This window comes from Taudactylus pleione, unplaced genomic scaffold (genome assembly GCF_031769625.1).
Source record: "Taudactylus pleione unplaced genomic scaffold, aTauple2 ptg000251l, whole genome shotgun sequence".
Taxonomy (NCBI): domain Eukaryota; kingdom Metazoa; phylum Chordata; class Amphibia; order Anura; family Myobatrachidae; genus Taudactylus; species Taudactylus pleione.
This window is the reverse complement of record NW_028284653.1, coordinates 8,221,710-8,239,957: the sequence shown is the minus strand read 5'-3', so window position 1 is coordinate 8,239,957 and position 18,248 is coordinate 8,221,710. Positions and strand designations below refer to the sequence as shown.

Genomic DNA, 18,248 nt, shown 5'->3' with positions numbered 1-18,248 from the left:
TTGGTGTACTTTAAAGCTTGACTTTAGTGATTTGGAACTATGCTTGCACCCATTTTCAGGTACTCCAAATTTGATGGGACTACTTATTTTTCACAAAAAAAAATAGCAAAATGCTATTCTTCACCACTTAACCAAAGACGCTAAATAGCACCTATTGAGACCATTTAAAAACCCCAAATACCTTTTTGCAGGGCCATTTGGGGGTACCCATAGTGAACCCCCATGTCAGAACATCGTTTGGGGGGTGTCAGGCTGACTTCCCCAAAAATTAGATGATTTTTCGCTGTTTTCGTTTTCGCCGGGTCCTGTTTTTGTTGATTTGAAATTGATTACTGGGATAGATGGGGACGTGCGCGATAAGTTTCACGGCAAAACCTCCGATGACTGTGAAAAGTCCGGCAACGGACTTTTCGCTCCAAATTGAATAAGGCCGTAAGCCTTGGAGGAGATAAAGTGAATGGAGATAAAGTCCCAACCAATCAGCTCCTGTCATTTTTCAAACACAGCCTGTGACATGGCAGTTATGAGGTAATTGGTTGGGACTTTATCTCAGTTCACTTTATCTCTAGCCAAGGAGTGTCCCTGCACAGGTCTGTCCCTTCAGACTGTCGCTTCAGGACTTCCCGTACCTGCCTTAACCGTCCACCTGCTGCTGGTTCCTGCCAGTTCTATGTTATGTGACCTGCTGCTGACTCACCAGTGCAATACTCACCATCAGCGGCAGCTCCAGGGGATAGGGGAGCCTCACCAACTGCCAGCGAGTCCCGGCCATCTATGTTTTGCAGCATTTGAATGACAGTTGTTGTGGCTCCTCTATTTGAATGTTGGGCTGACCTGCAGGCGCACCTCTGGAGCCTCCACTGCTCACTAAATATGCATAAAGATAGATAGATAGATAGATAGATAGATAGATAGAGTAATGCACTGGCGCACACCTAGGGTCTGGGGTACCACACTAACGTTAGATATAAAAATAATTTGATATATGTCGGGAAGTTCAATTTATAAATTACTATATTAGGTATAATATTACATTATATTAATAGAGATGGGCAGCTGAATAGAAAGATATATAGGCCCATAGGCTGTAATATTAAACCACTGACCGGTGCAGTGAATAATATTGATTATTTGTTACAATAGCACCTGTCAAGGGGTGGGGTATATAAGACAGTTGATGTGTTGGATACAGAAATAAAATGGGCAAACGTAAGGATCTGAGTGACTTTGAGAAGTGCCAAATTGTGATTGTTAGATGGCTGGGTCACAGCATCTCTACGGCAGGTATTGTGGGCTGTTCCTGGGATGCAGTGGTGATTGGTGTACATGTGCGGGTATAGACACACACACAAACGGGGGTTATTCTGTGTATTTGTATTACGGCACTACTTTCTGATGAATATACAAATTTAAACCGTTTTAAAATGTTTAGTGTCTAGAAGACCTGTCAAAATTTGGTGGAGACTATCTAAGAAAGTAAAGCTATAATCTTGTTGTGACAATGATATAACACAGAGCCATATCATTTTGTTCTACCAATGTGCCTTTAATGCCGACTGTACATACACAACATACTGTATATTTAAAGAAAATGAGTCAAAACAAAGAAACAATTTGTGGAATTTAGTGCTGAACATATTTTGGACTTGCCTTTATCATTATCTTGGGAATTTATTTTCATTGGGGGCGATTCAATTCAGCACGATGTTGGATTTATCAGAGAATGCCAGTTAGTGCGTCTAAACACCCAGCTTAAGGCGCACTAACCAGCATTCTCCGACTTGCTTCTAGCCTGATTTAACAGCACAGTCAATTGAATAGCTCTGGGAACAACTTCCCGGGGCTGTTCAACATCGTACTGAATTGAACTGCCCCCTTTGAGCCTTTGGAGTATATTTACTCTAGTGAGAGTTTTTTTAGAAGTGGAGATATTGCCCATAGCAACCAATCAGATTCTACTTAACATTTAACTAGCACCTTCTAGAAAATAATAGCTAGAATCTGACTGGTTGCTATGGGCTACATCTCCACTTCTAAAAACTCTCACTTTAGTAAACTGACCCCTTTACATGAAAAATCATGCCATGTACTTCAGATTCAAAACTAAGTGCAGTCGTCATGGTAAACAATATGGTGGTGATGCTGATTTGGGCACATGGTGGACATGGTCAGAAAGAAAGCTATATTTACACTCATATCTATCTGCACTAGCAGCAAATGAATAGGTTTATGTCAAACCCATGTTTTTAAACGTTTGTCTTGCTTGCGAAATACACATTCAATGTTAGTATAGCTTTTTTTTTTTAAATACTCTACTTCAGCAGATATCACTCCATCTTGTGAATGAAAAAAAATAAATGCAAAAACAAGCACACAAAAACATAATACGGGCTTGCACAGCAAAGAAAGCACCTATCAGCTTCATAGATACAGTAAATCTGCAATTAGCAAAACAAAAATGGTTATCAGCAGCAGGGTATATTTGCACTAGCCCGCAGGCGTTTGGAATTACTACAGCTTTTACAAGCATAGGCTCTATAGAGCTTTGTACAGGTGAACATCTGTTCGCAATTACAACCTTACTGTACTCAGTCTACCCTAGAATTCCCTACCCTGTCTCGGTGTGTGGCCATTTCCTGTGAATGTGCGTTTTACACAACGCAAACTGACTCAAGTCCAACTCAGAATCAGGCCCTATATGTTAAAGATGGAGTCTCTAAAAATGTGCAATGTACATATATTACAAAAAAGTTGTAGTTGAACAATATAAGGCCTTATACCAATTGGTAGTCATTTTGTGCACTAGGATATTTTTAAACGACTATAAAAGCATGTAAATAGGTCTGTACATGGAATCCATTATTTTAAATTCGTCCTAATGGTGCGTACACACGGTACGATCAGTCAGCGATAATGATATCGCTGACTGATCGTCCTGCACCTTCCCGGTGTGCTGGATGATAGTTATCGTTCATCCAGCACACTATCAACCCAACGACGGGCCAGCGACCCGCGATCCCTACGTAACCTGGTCGATATCGGCCAGGTTGGCCTGCATGCACGGGCAATGGTCGATATAGTTATCGACCATACGTGCCCGTGCATCGCTGGTCGTTGGGCACCAAAATATTAATGATCTGAACGATAACGGTATGGTTGATATAGTTATCGTTCATATCGTTCATTTTTATCATACCATGTGTACGCACCATCACTCAAGCTTTTTACTCGTTATTTGGGAGCACTGCATTAGCATCAAGTCTTTCAAACTCTGCTTACCCCATTCACTTGCATTTAACACAAGTGAATGCATTGGTGAAGCATATGTAACCTCCATTGACCTTCTGAACACAAGTAATCATTCCGTAAAAAAAAATACATCTCAAACGTGTTTGTGCTTTAAACAGGGTTGGCTGGTTTAAACCAAATGGGAATCTCACTGGTATTATTCCACATTCGTGTTGCTTGTGGTCTTCATTTGAATGAGCTGTACCAATACAGTAAATTCATACACTTACAGTACAACAGAGAAATAGGGAGGGCAAACCAGATCAGAGAGGTACTAAATCTGCCTAGCATCAACTAAGACTTCAAACTCCTCCCTTAACAATCCTATCGAACAGGAGAAAACCACAACTAACATTCTCAATCTTAAAGGGTAAACAACTCCAACACATTATAAAGGCAATACAGAGAAAAACACCTCATTGTTTAATCTCCTTCATGTTTATTTCAATTCAAAAACTTCAGTGGAAGCAAGACAGACTTAGGGGTATATTCACTAAAGTGTGAGTTTTTAGAAGTGGAGTTGTTGCCCATAGCAACCAGATTATAGCTATTATCTTCTAGAAGGTGCTAGATAAATAAGTAGAATCTGAATGGTTGCCACGGGCAACACCTCCACTTCTAAAAACCCACACTTTAGCAAATATACCCCTTAATGTGCGAACACACTAGACAATTTTTTTTTAATGATTTGCCAGATGCATCAGAACGACAATCTTTCAAATCATCAAGTGTGTACGCAATATGCGCGCTCCCGCGGCTGCAGCCCTTGTATCTTCAGGTCATTACTATATGCAGGTCAAGTTTACAATCTCTTTAAAGATGTCCCGCAAATCGTGCATGCACTACCAGACAACCAGACTATATGTTATTACATAGTTAACGATCTAACCGCCAAACAATGCAAGATATATTTTGGAAGATTGCAGAGTGTGTATGACTATGCACTAGATCGTTTGTCTGAGAGTTCAAAGGAAATCTGGACGACTATCGCGTCGTTTGCAAGTCGTCTAGTATGTACGAACCTTTAGTCTGGCTCTCATTTAATGAGATAAAAAATCCTAATAACTTTGGATTGTTAATGTTAGAAAGCATTAAAACATGAGAGCTCAAGTTTTCTAATACATAGCAATATTTCAAAGTATTAATATAATGAGCAGGTTTAAAAAAACATTTCCATTAAAACATGATATGTGGTATAATTGTGCTACAAACACAGTTTAGTGGACCATTAAATTTAAAATACAAGTTGTGTACACAGGTGTAGTATGAATATCTACATGGTTAAAATTGCGACATGTTCATAATGTCGACACCAAAATAACAAAGAAAAAAAAATTGTTCTTTCGACATTCTGGTGTTTCGGCTGAAAACAGGAATTTTTTTGTGCGGCAAAAACGGGGGGTAATTGAAATGCCTGGAAAAGTTCTATTTTTATCGCACAAACAATTATCATGTGCATTTGAATTCTCCCCTATGCATGAAATATAAATATAAGAAACAAAGAGCAAATAAGCAAGCTGCATCACTGGCATGTGAGGAGAAGGCACGTAACATATTACAAGTTATGCGTTAGCAGGTGGAGTGGTAAAAGCCCAATATTAATTATATTTTTATTATCCATATTCCCTTCATAATTTACATGTAACCAATACACATGCAAGATATGCTTAAAACATAGGCTAGAACAATGGTACAGGGATGGAATATCTACAGTGTCTATACTCTAGACAGACAATAGATCTATCCCAAATGGTCGATAGGCAATAGGTTGACGGGGTCAAAATATAGACGCAGAAAAGGTCAACACATGGCTTTCCATAATTTCCTGCTGTTTTAAGGGTTAGGTTTAGGGTTAGGTATCAGAGTGAGGGTTAGACACTAGGGGGAGGGTTAGGCATCAGAGTGAGTACTAGGGTTAGGCCTTAGGGGAGGGTTAGGGTCAGGCACTAGGGAGAAGGTTAGGCACCAGAGTGAGGAATTGGCACTAGGGGGAGGGTTAGGCACTGGATTATTGTTAAAATATCAAAAAAAAAAAAAAAAAAAAAAAATGTGTCTACCTTTTCCATGTCAACCATTTGTGCGTCACCCTTTTGTCCATGTCAGCCTTTTAACTGTGGACCATTTTTAACTGTGGACTGTCTACCTGTTGCCTGACGACCATTTGGCGTTGACCCATTGACTGTCTAACTAAATACTGTAGACCAGGGGTGTCAAACACCATACCCAGAGCAATATTCAAATAAATCAATGCTTTATAGAAATCCTACCCACAACTGTCTTTTATTGGAACAAGATGATTAGCTGTACAACTTTAATAGAAATCACACACTGATAATGAAATGCTTGGTTGACCATTGAAACCGTAGTACACGACACTGACTAACTTCAGAAAGAAGCCTTCCTCACACAATACAAGTATTTTCTAAAGGAAGAATACGCAAAAATAAGTCCTACAAAGCAAGAGTCTGTATGAGCTCCATGCCAGATGCCATGGTGTCACTACACATTATTGGGCCGCATAACAACATTTTGTAAGGTACCCCATTTACCATTTAATAAATGCGTACAAACATGGAGAGACAGGAGTCATAACGGCTGCACCCCTGCATCTTTGTTGCCCATTCAACGCCAATAATTGTTTCATTGGAATCAACCATATTTGATGAATATGTTGAAACTGGTAGATTAAGTTGAACGTCATCTCATGTATTTGTGTATTTCTACTAGACCATCAAACTGTTGCAATGGAATGCAAGGGGTGCAAATACATTTATTTTATTTCTTGCTTTTTTACGCAGGGTAAATAGTGGCTGATTTTACATGTAGCCCACAAATGCTGGATGACTATTATTACACTGCAATTTAGAGGTCAGCTAGGACCCGCCTCTCCTAACTCTAAATCTATCTGCACATTTTAAATCTGCCCCACTTGCAGTGCAACATGGTTTTGCCAAGTGCAAATTTGCTTTTTTATTTGCTTTGCTCCCAACTCTGAATCAGCCTTAACAAGTCTGTGCTTTAGTCTGACTTGTTAAGGCTGATTCAGAGTTGGGAGCAAAGCAAAAAAAGGAGCAAAAACATATGCAAGAAAACAAAGCGTTTGATCATTAACAAAAGAGATACAAAATGTTGAACATGCACTACGTTTGTGGTATTTAAAATGTATATTAAATATGAAGGGTAGAGCAAGTATCATTAAATTGGGACTTCAAAGACAGACTTTTTAGTAATTACTTACCACAATGGGACTGGAATACTTGTGGCTTCACTACCTGATTGCAGAAGTTACAGACCACTAGATAAAAGTCATCATGAGCTGGATAATGCCCAAATAAGTGCATGTCTGTGGAAATGAAACAGGAATTAGTATACACAATTCATTCCAAAAAACTTATCTACACCAATACAACTATCCTTATGATCAATGCACTTATTAGTATTGTTCATAACTGAGATTACACATTATATTTTTCATAAAAACAAGCAAAGCTACAGTACATGTGTTATACATACCTGGCACACAAACCTATACATGCCAAAACTCAAAACCGCAAAGTAGAAACATTGCAGTAAAATAGTTACAAAACCACAGTGCCATTATACTAATGAACCTAAACATTAGGATCACTTATCTGATGTGATATTGCCTCCCAGTCTGCCACCTAAACAACTATGACCCATATAGGCATGGACTCTACAAGATCTCTGAAGGTGTCCTGAGTTATCTGATACAAGGACATTACCAGCAGATTCTTTCATTCCTGTAAGTTGTGAAGTGCAGCTTCCACAGATCGTATTTGTTGTTCAAACACATACAGCAGACGATCGATTGGATCGTTATCTGTTAAATTTGGGGACCAGGATGAAACTGGAACTCTCCATCATGTAAAACCAATTCTCAAGCAATCTGTGCAGTGTTGCAGGGTGCATTATCCAGTTGGAAAAGGTCACTTCCATCGCATAATACCATTGCTATGAAAGGATGTTCCTACCACAACAGTGTTTAGGCAAGTGATATGCGCCACACTAACATCACATTAATGACTGGACCCAGGGTTTCCCAGCAGTACATAGCCCAAAGCATCACTCTCCAACCCCATATTTATTTTTCTTCTCACAATGCATCCTGGTGCCATCACATTCCTAGGTAAATAACGCACACATGCCTAGACTTCCAATGGTGCAAAAAAAAAAAAAAAAGGGATTCTTGTGAACAGTCAACCTCTTTCAATTGATCCAAGGTCCATTGCCGACACTTGCGATCTTCTGTTTGTGTCACAGTAGCCCTTCTTTTGGTTCATACAAGACAGGATAGCCTTTGCTGACCTGATGCATCAATTAGTCTTGGCTGCCCAATATTCTGTTAAAAGTTTGATTTTTTTTGCTCCTCAGATTGGAAGGTACTCACCACAGCCGACCTTGAACACCAAACAAGCTTCGCCAGTCATCTATTCATATCAATTTGGCCCTCATCAAGCCACTCAGATCTTTACACCTGCCCATATCTTCTGAGTTCAACTAAGAGTGCCTTACATCAGCTTAACATCTAATATATCCCTGACCTTGACATGTTCCTTTGTTATGGGATAAGTCAACATCATTCTCTTCATGTGGGAGTTTTCATAATGTTTTAGCTCATGGGTGTAAATGAAAAATAGAAAGATAAAAAGACTCTCCTTTGGTGAAAAGTGGCATTACAATAGCTGGGTGACAGAAACAAAATGGTTCAGGGATCTTAGAATGTTTCTGTAGCTAACATGGCTGGAAAGCCCAGTACTTATTCTGTGACCTGAACCATTCAGAAACATAGAATGCACTATTTTATCTCTCCTAGGATATAAGACTAGTAATGATATATAGAGTATTATTTAGTAATAACCACTGACAGTTGAGCTCATGTTTAATTGTAAATATATTAATGTATTTATCTTTAGAGATTTTTCTCAAGTATATGTAAGAAACATTATACCAAACACAGGTTAAAGGTCCCACATTGTTAACACCACTGTAGTAATGGGACACTCTAACATGATCAAAAAGGATGCTTGTCAGACAGTTCCAGGTCCAGAAGATTTCTAACCACATTATTCAGCTTAAAATACTTTATTGAAATGTTATCTTAGTGATCAAACCAACAGATTACATTATGTTCATATAGCAGGGGCCAGATAGAGAACCAATGCCACACATCCACTAGGCGACTAAGGAAAGACCGTACGATTACAACATCGTAATCGTACCATCGTTCCCCATCCCCTGCAGATGCATACCCTCCCTCATCCCCGAACATGGCCAATCTGTCGTTATCGGCAGATTGACCAGCATGTTCGGGCGATGATTGATGTCAGAAATGACCAGAGGGAGCATGCATCGCTGCTCGTTTCCGACATTATAGTGCACGATTTGTGCACGATTAATGAGCGATTGCACGATTACGATGTCATAATCGTGCAATCGCTCATTAATATCGCCTAGTGGATGTGCGCCTTTACTGAATTGTGCAATTCCCTCAACCAGAATACCTATAACATAGCACTTTATATTAATATCAGCATGACATAAGTTAACTTCTCAGATCTCTTGCTCTCTGACAAATAGACAGGAGACATACATACAGTTCACATTAGATGGGAGCCAATTCTCTCAAACAATTGAATTTCCCCCAATATGGCTTAAAAATGTACTGAGAGGTCAAATCAGACAGACGCATTCATAGAAACTACTATAATATCAAAGTCGTGCAACACCAAGAAGATGAACTTAAGAATAAATTTATAGCATAGGGATTTCCCTATAACATCAACCAAATTATTGAAGAAATTGCAAAACAAAAAACAGGAAAGAGCTATTCAGTTATAGGAAACCAGTAGAAAATAAATAAATGTTTGCCTTTCATATCTGATTATAATGGTCAATATAAACAAGTGGAAACATATTATATGGAAACACTGACATATCCTAATTTGTTTTAGAAAAGATTTTACATAAACACCAGTTCATACAGTGCATCTGGAAAGTATTCACAACTCTTCACTTTTTCCACATTTTGTTAGTTTTTTTTTTTTAAATTATTATTATTATTATTATTATTATTATTAAATTTGCAAAAATCGCTAAAAAATTTTTACCCGTTGTCATTATGGGGTATTGTGTGTAGAATTTTTAGGACAAAAATGAATTTATTCCATTCTGGAATAAGGCTGTAACATAACGAAATATGGAAAAAGTGAAGCGTTGTAAATACTTTCCGGATGCACTGTATATAGAAACAGAACACCTAAAAAAGCTGCCAGTAAAATGTATGATACATGAAAGTAGGACATGTACAAGATAGGAAAAAGCTACAAATAAAAATCAAGCCATAAAACAGCGACGGTGCAAGGAGCAAGAAGTAGACTTGTGAGTGAAGTATAAGAATAGAGTTCACTGGCTGTGACTGGAGTGAAGGTGCAACAGTCAATGATATCAAGAGTTCTGCACACATCTGGCCTGTATATAAGGGTGGCTAAACAAAGCCATTACTGAAGAAAAACCACATCAAAGCAAATAAAAGAGTTTGACAGAAAAGATTAGAGTGACCCAACTAAAATGTGGGATATGGTGTGGGGCATACCCAACACTGCCTATTCCTCAGCAAACACCATCCCAGTGAAGAATGGGGGTGATAGCATCATATTGCGGGAATGCTATTCTTCAGCGGGGACTGGGCATTGTTAAAATTGAAGGACCAATGAATTGTGCAAAATAGAGGGAGATACTGCAAGATAACCTTCTTCAGTCTGTTAGAAAACTGAAGCTTGGAGACTGTTCACCTTTCCGAAGGATAATGGAAGTGAAAAAAATGGAAGTAGTTAAAAACAGAAGTAGTTAAATTAATTCCTTTTTTTCACTTCCGTTTTTCAATAAAGTTTTTATTTTTTAAAGTATAAAAGGAACATATTGGCAGGATTAGAACCATCCATGAAATAGTACCCTAGTGGTATGAAACGAGCGGGAAGAAGCAGTGTGAACCAGCAGGCATCAGCGGTGTTGCAGCAGTCATCGGCGTCACCAGCATCTGTCATCAGAGCTCGCTGTGGTCAGCCACGGTGACTCCAGCTGGGGAAATCACAGACCGGAGTTTTGATCTACTATGTACCCTTTTCAGTGCCAGACATGCTCTCCTGTTTTCAACTCTGTTCCCTTTGAGTTAAGTTGGGAAACCCACTAGTTCTCCTCAGGTCGCAGAGATTAGGTACCCTTGGTGCTGCCTCTACATTCATTTTTACATAGCAAAAACAACTGAACAGAGGCCCTGATTCAGAGCCGGACGCTCTGACAAAGCGCTCGCTCTGAATCAGGGCCGGCCCTCTGGTTTTTTTGACCACCCACAGCTATAGCGAGCGGCCAGGAAGATGGTCGCGATGGTCAAGGCCATCGCGACCATCGGGCTTGCGACGAGAGCCTTGTGGTAGGGTCTCGTTAACGGCAAGCCCTAGAGTGCTTTCGGCTCTATCAGAGCCGAAAGCACTCCCACTGACGTCACTTGTGAGGTCAGTGGGGCCGGCCCCAGACGGTAGGCGTTCCCATGGGAACGCCTCCGTCTGGCCAGCCACGCCCCTGGGCCGCCCACCAAAGGGGGCGTGCTGTCACTCAACATCGACAGCATGCCCCCTTTGGTACGAAACCCGTAATGACGGCTTGCCTGTTGCTATCCGGGTCTCGCGCATGCGCACGACGGAGCCGGCTCCGTCGTGCGCATGCACACTGGGCCAACATCGACCTGCTTGCGAGCGCTCAGCGCTCGCGAGCGGGTCTGAATCAGGCCCAGAGTTTCATGAAAACTGCATCATTTTGTTGTGGAAACTCCTATAAATAACCTGGACTCTGTTTCGTCTCGACAAAGTAAAACTGAGCAATAACAAAAACTAAATTAATCATCAATGCAAGAGATAGGTGTGGCACCATGCGCGCAGCCGGTAAGGGGTGTGGGGAGAAGTGCTTTGGGCACGCATTCACTTGAATAGGATATGCTACATAGCAGTCTGTGCACAGGGCACACAGTGACATTGGTGCGAGTGGTGGGTGAAGGTGCTGCTGCCAAGAGACTGTATAGCGCTTCTGGTCACATGGGCCACTCACGCGACAGGCAAAAGCTATACAACTAGAGCACATCAAATAAAATAAAAACGTTGGCTGAAGCCGTGAGCAACAGGTGTTAAAAAAAATTAAAGCCATCTTCTTTTCTACTGAACTTTTTTCAAGACTTTATTTTCACACTGTATACTACATGCAACAGTCCACTCTAGATGACAACATTCATTTAGAATGCTTGTCACCTGCTAACTGTGTATGCTATATATCAGACTGTCATTATTATAGCCATGTGCATAAACACCTAAATAGAGAAGAAAAAGTGGCACATAACATTAGATGACAAATTGACCCATGAACTCTGCTCTCCTAACGGTGAGGGTCTCAAATGTAGGACCACAAAGATTCTGAGAAATGTATTCTTGTAATGGGCATTTGAATTAATGCACACTGCTCAATGCAAAGTGCCAAAGAATATTTAATACTTGCATTGCATTGGTTACACTTCCAAACTTCTTGAGTTATCTTATGGTTACTGAACCGTAGAATGTACCAGACAACCTGTTGTGGTCTTGTTAAACTACAATTCCCAGCATGCCCTAGCACCAGTAGACTATGGCAAGTGTTCATTGCAAAATTAAAAATATTTAATCTCGGCACACAGCATTTCATTTTAGGCAGCATCCGATTACAAGGAAACACTAGCAGACTAGTGAGCAGTCTAGCAATGGGTGCAGGCATTTTGCCTATAAGAAGAAATACAAAGCGCTCCTTTTTAGCAGTGCTGTTTCTGCCAAATGTGCAGGTGTTATTACTGCTGTAGGCAAGGGGTCCACACTTCAGGCTTGGAGAGTCACAAGGAGGCCAGGACTCTGACTGCAGATTGATGCATTTCATTTACATGTACTTGGCCTACTTATCATTCAAATGCAAGACCAATGGATAGAATTACAAGGGTTCACAGAATATTCAGACAAGAGAAAAGCCAAGCTGAGAAGGAGAATACAATAATGAGAGGCTGAGTGAGGCCATCTTCATCTTCTCACTAAATACATAAATATAATATTATTTTACAAACACCACATCCACTAAGTTAGAGAGAATCAGCCATCAAGCACTTCACACAGGAAAATTAAATTCACTCATCAGCAAGGAGACTCTCTACGCATCTAATTTTCAACAGCTGTGTATTCTCAATTGATGTTTGAACACTACAAGTATTCATTTGTGTGTACTGGCTGTATTTAAATAAATATGATGTGCTATCACAGTCTCTTACTTTTCATTTACAGATGTTGTTAAAGGTGTGACTACTATTTACAATCTCATGGTTAGAGCATATGTCAAATTAAAGACGTGCTGCAGCATACACAAAATCAGAGTGCCACCTACGGGTGACAGACAGTCATTACTAGTAGGACACAATGCAGTTAGGGAAAACACAAATGTATTCTTCCAATCTATATATTATTTGTTATGCTAATGTGACAAATCTAGTCTTTGTTTACTAAAATCAAACATTACCGACAATAGATATATTATTGAACTGCAATCTAAAAACATGTAAAAAAAAAACCCAAAAAAACAATTATCTGATAAACATTTTCAGCGCAATCACTTTTCCTTTGGCCATCATATAAACAAAGCATTAGTGTCTTACATAGGTATTCTTCCATGAATAAAAAAAAAAATTTTGTCCATATTTTTTATTAACTGCTTTATCTGCACCTGCTTAAAAGTGTGTCTGTCCTATAGCGCTCATTACACTGAAAAAAACAACTCACTCAAATGACTGGTATAATGCCACAAGTGGCATAAAAGTAAAGCACATTTAATTTTATTTTTATAAATAAAATAAAAAATTTCTAAGACTAAAATAAATGATGCAGTAGCAAAGAGTGGATTTTTTTTCCCCAAATTTCAGGCAAATCTCTTATTTTGAATGGTAAACTGGGAATATTTATTTAAGATTACACTTAACATATAAAAAAAGATTCTCTGTTTTCAATAGTCTGAATCTGTGTTTTTTTCTCAATTTGAAAAATAAAGTGAACAAAAACCCCAATTATTATTAGCTTTAGCTATATATAAACAATAGCAGCCTGGCTTTGATTTTTAAAACAATTGCCCCTTTAAATCCTGCAGCTGAACTGCCAAGAAATCTTACATTTTATTCCCCCCCATATGTCTATTGCTGTGTATATTTGTAGTCCCAAGAATTGTAGTTATTGAGAAGACACTAGATGGCCTTTCCTGTATTGATTATCGAACTGTGTTCCTGTAGGAAGTTCTTTACTTGGACTGTTCTGTGCTAACTTTGCTGTTACAAGAATGTTTTCCAGGCTAGGCCAGACCATGATTCCTTGTTTCCCGAGAGCAGTCATAAAAAACTACCACCCCCTTGGTGTAGGTTCTTGAAGAAGTGGATAGCCCGAAAAAGAGACCGGTGCACAAGAAATGGTTTCCATGCAAAATCTATCCGAGATGCTGATTATGTTGGGCTGCAATATGAATATGCAGGCATGCATCTTGCAGAACTATTGAAGGAAGTCACCTTTCTCTGCTGCATCTGAATGGACTTTACAAAGCCTATGAACTAATGTCTTGCATAAATAGATCAAGTGAGCTTTCTTAAATCTAGAACTATTCATAATCTTTACAACACTTTTGTATTAGAAATATACTGGAGTAAAATGTTGTGCCCATATGCCCCACAAGAGCAGGAAATTACATAATTCAGAGGCATTCAACATGCGGCCCTCAGGCTGCTGTGGAACTGCACATCCTAGCATTCCCTGTCAGTTTTGCTATTAGGGCATGCTAAAACTATGGCAGAGCATGCTGCAAAATTATTGATTTGTGTTTGCCTCCCCTTAGTCTCCCATCACACCTCTGAACCTGGCTATTTATCCACTAACCTTCAGCCATTAGCATTCTAATATTCCGCGCTCCAAACTCATTGGATTGAGGGCCTGATTTAGTCACAGCGGCGGTAACATGCAAATGCTAGATCTACATACACATGCCCCAGTGTACTCATGTGCACCTGACAGTGCAAGCCCCGAGATGCCCACTTTCACTGCCCGTGGACAGTGCAAATCCATTGGTGGATTCAAACGCTCCACTCTCAGCGCACCATCGGGATCACTATTGACACTTACGACGCCCTATGGCGCCTTCTGAATTTTCTCTAAACATTGCATATATGGCTGCGGCTCTGCATTTGAGAATACAGCCATGTTCAATGATGCCCTGTGAGACAGCCTTTTTTGCGTTCACTTCAGGCCGCCTCCCAGTCACAATATATATATATATATATATATATATATTTATATATACACACACGAGATATATATATATATATATATATATACACACACATACACACACACACACACATTCAGGTGCATAAATATTGGGACATTGACAGAATTTTCATATTTTGGCATCTATTCACCACCACAATGGCTTTGAAATGAAACAAACAAGATGTGCTTTAACTGCAGACTTTCAGATTTAATTTGAGGGTAATTACATCCAAATCAGGTGAACGGTGTAGGAATTACAACGGTTTCTATATGTGCCTCCCACTTTTTAAGGAGCCAAAAGTAATAGGACTATCAACTCAAAAGCTATTTCATGGACAGGTGTGGGCTATTTCCTCATTATTTCATTCTCAATTAAGCAGGTAAAAGGTCTGGAGTTGATTCTAGGTGTGACATTTGCATTTGGAATCAGTTGCTGCCGACTCTCAATATGAGATCCAAAGAGCTGTCACTAGCAGTGAAGCAAGCCATCATTAGGCTGAAAAATCAAAACAAACCCATCAAAGAGATAGCAAAAACATTAGGTGTGGCCAAATCAACTGTTTGGAACATTCTTAAAAAGAAAACGCACCGGAGAGCTCAGCAACACCAAAAGATCTGGAAGACCAAACTGTGGTGGATGACAGAAGAATAATTTCCCTGGTGAAGAAAAACCCCTTCACAACAGTTGGCTAAATCAAGAACACTCTCCAGGAGGTAGGTGTATATGTGTCAAAGTCAACCATCAAGAGAAGACTTCACAAGAGTGACTATAGAGGGTTCACCACAAGATGTAAACCATTGGTGAGCCTCAAAAACAGGAAGACCAGATTAGAGTTTGCCAAACAACATCTACAGTTCTGGAACAACATCCTATGGACAGATGAGACAAAGATCAACTTGTACCAGAGTGATGGGAAGAGAAGAGTATGGAGAAGGAAAGGAACTGCTCATGATCCAAAACATACCATCTCATCAGTGAAGCATGGTGGTGGTAGTGTCATGGTGTGGGCATGTATGGCTGCCAATGGAACTGGTTCCCTTGTATTTATTGATGATGTGACTGCTGACAAAAGCAGCAGAATGAATTCTGAAGTGTTTCGGGCAATATTATATGCTCACATTCAGTCAAATGCTTCTGAACTCATTGGACGGCGCTTCACGGTGAAGATGGACAATGACCCGAAGCATACTGCAAAAGCAACCAAAGAGTTTTTTAAGTTTAAAAAGTGGAATGTTATGCAATGGCCAAGTCAACCCCCTGACCTGAATCCGATTGAGCATGCATTTTACTTGATGAAGACAAAACTGAAGGGAAAATGCCCCAAGAACAAGCAGGAACTGAAGACATTTGCAGTAGAGGCCTGGCAGAGCATCACCAGGGATGAAACCCAAGCGTCTGGTGATGTCTATGCGTTCCAGACTTCAGGCTGTAATTGCATGCAAAGGATTTGCAACTTAGGCCCTGATTCAGACCCACTCGCGAGCGGCTGTCCGCTCGCAAGTGGGTCGATGTTCTGCACTGAGCATGCGCACGACGGAGGGAGCTCCGTCGTGCGCATGCGCCAGACGCGACGAGCGAAGGAAAGTCCTTCGCTCGTTGTGTCTGATCAAAGGGGGCGTGCTGTCGATGTTGATTGACAGCACGCCCCCTTTGGTGGGCGTGCCGGGGCGTGCCTCCCTGACGGGGGCGTTCCCACGGGAACGCCTCCCATCAGAAGCCGGCCCACTGACATCACTAGTGATGTCAGTGGGAGTGATTTTGGCTCTGATAGAGCCAAAATCACTCCGGGGCTTGCGTTTGAAAACCTCAACCGCAGGCTCCAGCTCGCAGTTTCGATGGTCGCGATGGTCACGACCATCGCGGCCATCAAACTGCACGCTCGTATAGGCTGTGGGTGGTGACCCACAGCTATACGAGCGTCCAGGAGGACGCTCCATTTTTATGGAGGGCGGCCCTCATTCAGAGCGTGCGCTCTGCTCAGAGCGTACGGCTCTGAATGAGGGCCTTAGTTTTAAAAAGTGAAAGTTAGATTTAGGATTGTTTAGTTTGTCCCATTACTTTTGGCCCCTTAAAAAGTGGGAGGCACATATAGAAACCATTGTAATTCCTACACCGTTCACCTGATTTGGATGTAATTACCCTCAAATTAAATCTGAAAGCCTGCAGTTAAAGCACATCTTGTTTGTTTCATTTCAAAGCCATTGTGGTGGTGAATAGAGGCCAAAATATGAAAATTCTGTCAATGTCCCAATATTTATGCACCTGACTGTATATACACACACAATTATATAACAGCTGTTATACTTATTTTGATATGATTACCTTGCCCCATCAAACGAATGCAGCAAGCTGCAGCCTGTACAAAGGTTTCTGTTACCCTTAATAGAGTTGCTAGCCAATGACACCCCCTGACTTTGCAGTGCTGTTAGACAGAGAAGCATACCCTCCAAAGCAAATGCTGATTCTCTGAAAAGTAAAGCAGACATCAGTTTGGTGAGTTATAGTTGAGCATAAGAGCAAGTATTATTTCATGTTCGGTGTATCATTTATGCTACAAATATAAAGCATTTCAAAGAAGTTAATAATTAAACTTGTCTTTTAATAATATTTCAAAAAATGTCAACTGCCATGATTGGATGTCTGTCAAAAGATGGCTGCCTGGTGCATTTCCCCAAATACTACACTTATCAAGACAGTTATTATCTAACAGGCAAACGTACAAAGTACCAACTGTGAATAAGATCAAGTAAAAGGAAATAGCACACTAGTATACCCAGTTGTAGATCTGGTGTTGTGCGTTTTAACTGATTTATTGCAGCTGTATGTATACTACAATAACTCAAAGCATAGCTAGAATTCGCAAAACAGATTTCAGTTAAAGAAAAAGTATAGGTACAGCTATTTCTATTCATTTTATTATTTGTTTTTGGGCCAAATCGGATTCTTCCCAAACTAGTATTCATTCTGTTCAAACATGATCAACAGGACATTACCCATAGGATGATAAAGTTCCTGAGGTCCCATGCACGACTTATAAGACCATCACAAGTCATTTGATAAAAAAAAAAAAAAAATGTTTTGACACATTATTGGCGATTCAATTGTTTTGCACCTAAAAACCTGTCTAAAGAACTGGATAGGATGTCCAAACCACCTTTAGGGCGCCCAACAGACTTTGCACACATTTCTTCTCACACTTCAGGAGGCTGCGAGAAGAAATGTGTCCTCCGCAGCTTTAATCGTCTGAACAGAGCAATATTTTAATTGCTCAATTGTGCGCCTATTCGTATAGTCGCCCAGCGGGAGGGCCGGCAATACAACTGAATCACCCCCATTGTCTATTCTCTCTAATATGTTATAGTATATTTATTTGACTATCCAGTCAGCTAATTTATCATTACTGGTATATTCATATTTTTTATATGTGAAATGCTAAACAAATGAATAGAATAGCCATATCTCACAATTGGTTTCTATTTTACTGGATTTTGTACGGTCTTTGACTACTGCTGTCAAGGATGAAGTGACTTACTGGAACAGCAAAGCACCATATAGAACAGTTGCACCAATTTGTAAAG

At 40.1% G+C, this 18,248-nt stretch overlaps 1 protein-coding gene across 2 annotated transcripts in view; it reads right to left on the bottom strand.

Annotated features, from left to right (window-relative positions):
- ATXN7L1 (ataxin 7 like 1) overlaps positions 1-18,248 on the bottom strand; it is a 148,654-nt gene that overhangs the window by 109,990 nt on the left and 20,416 nt on the right. For both annotated transcript variants that reach the window (XM_088480219.1, XM_088480218.1), the window contains exon 3: positions 6,527-6,631. In XM_088480219.1, coding sequence (XP_088336345.1) covers positions 6,527-6,631 — 105 coding nt within the window. The remainder of the gene's footprint in view (positions 1-6,526; positions 6,632-18,248) is intronic.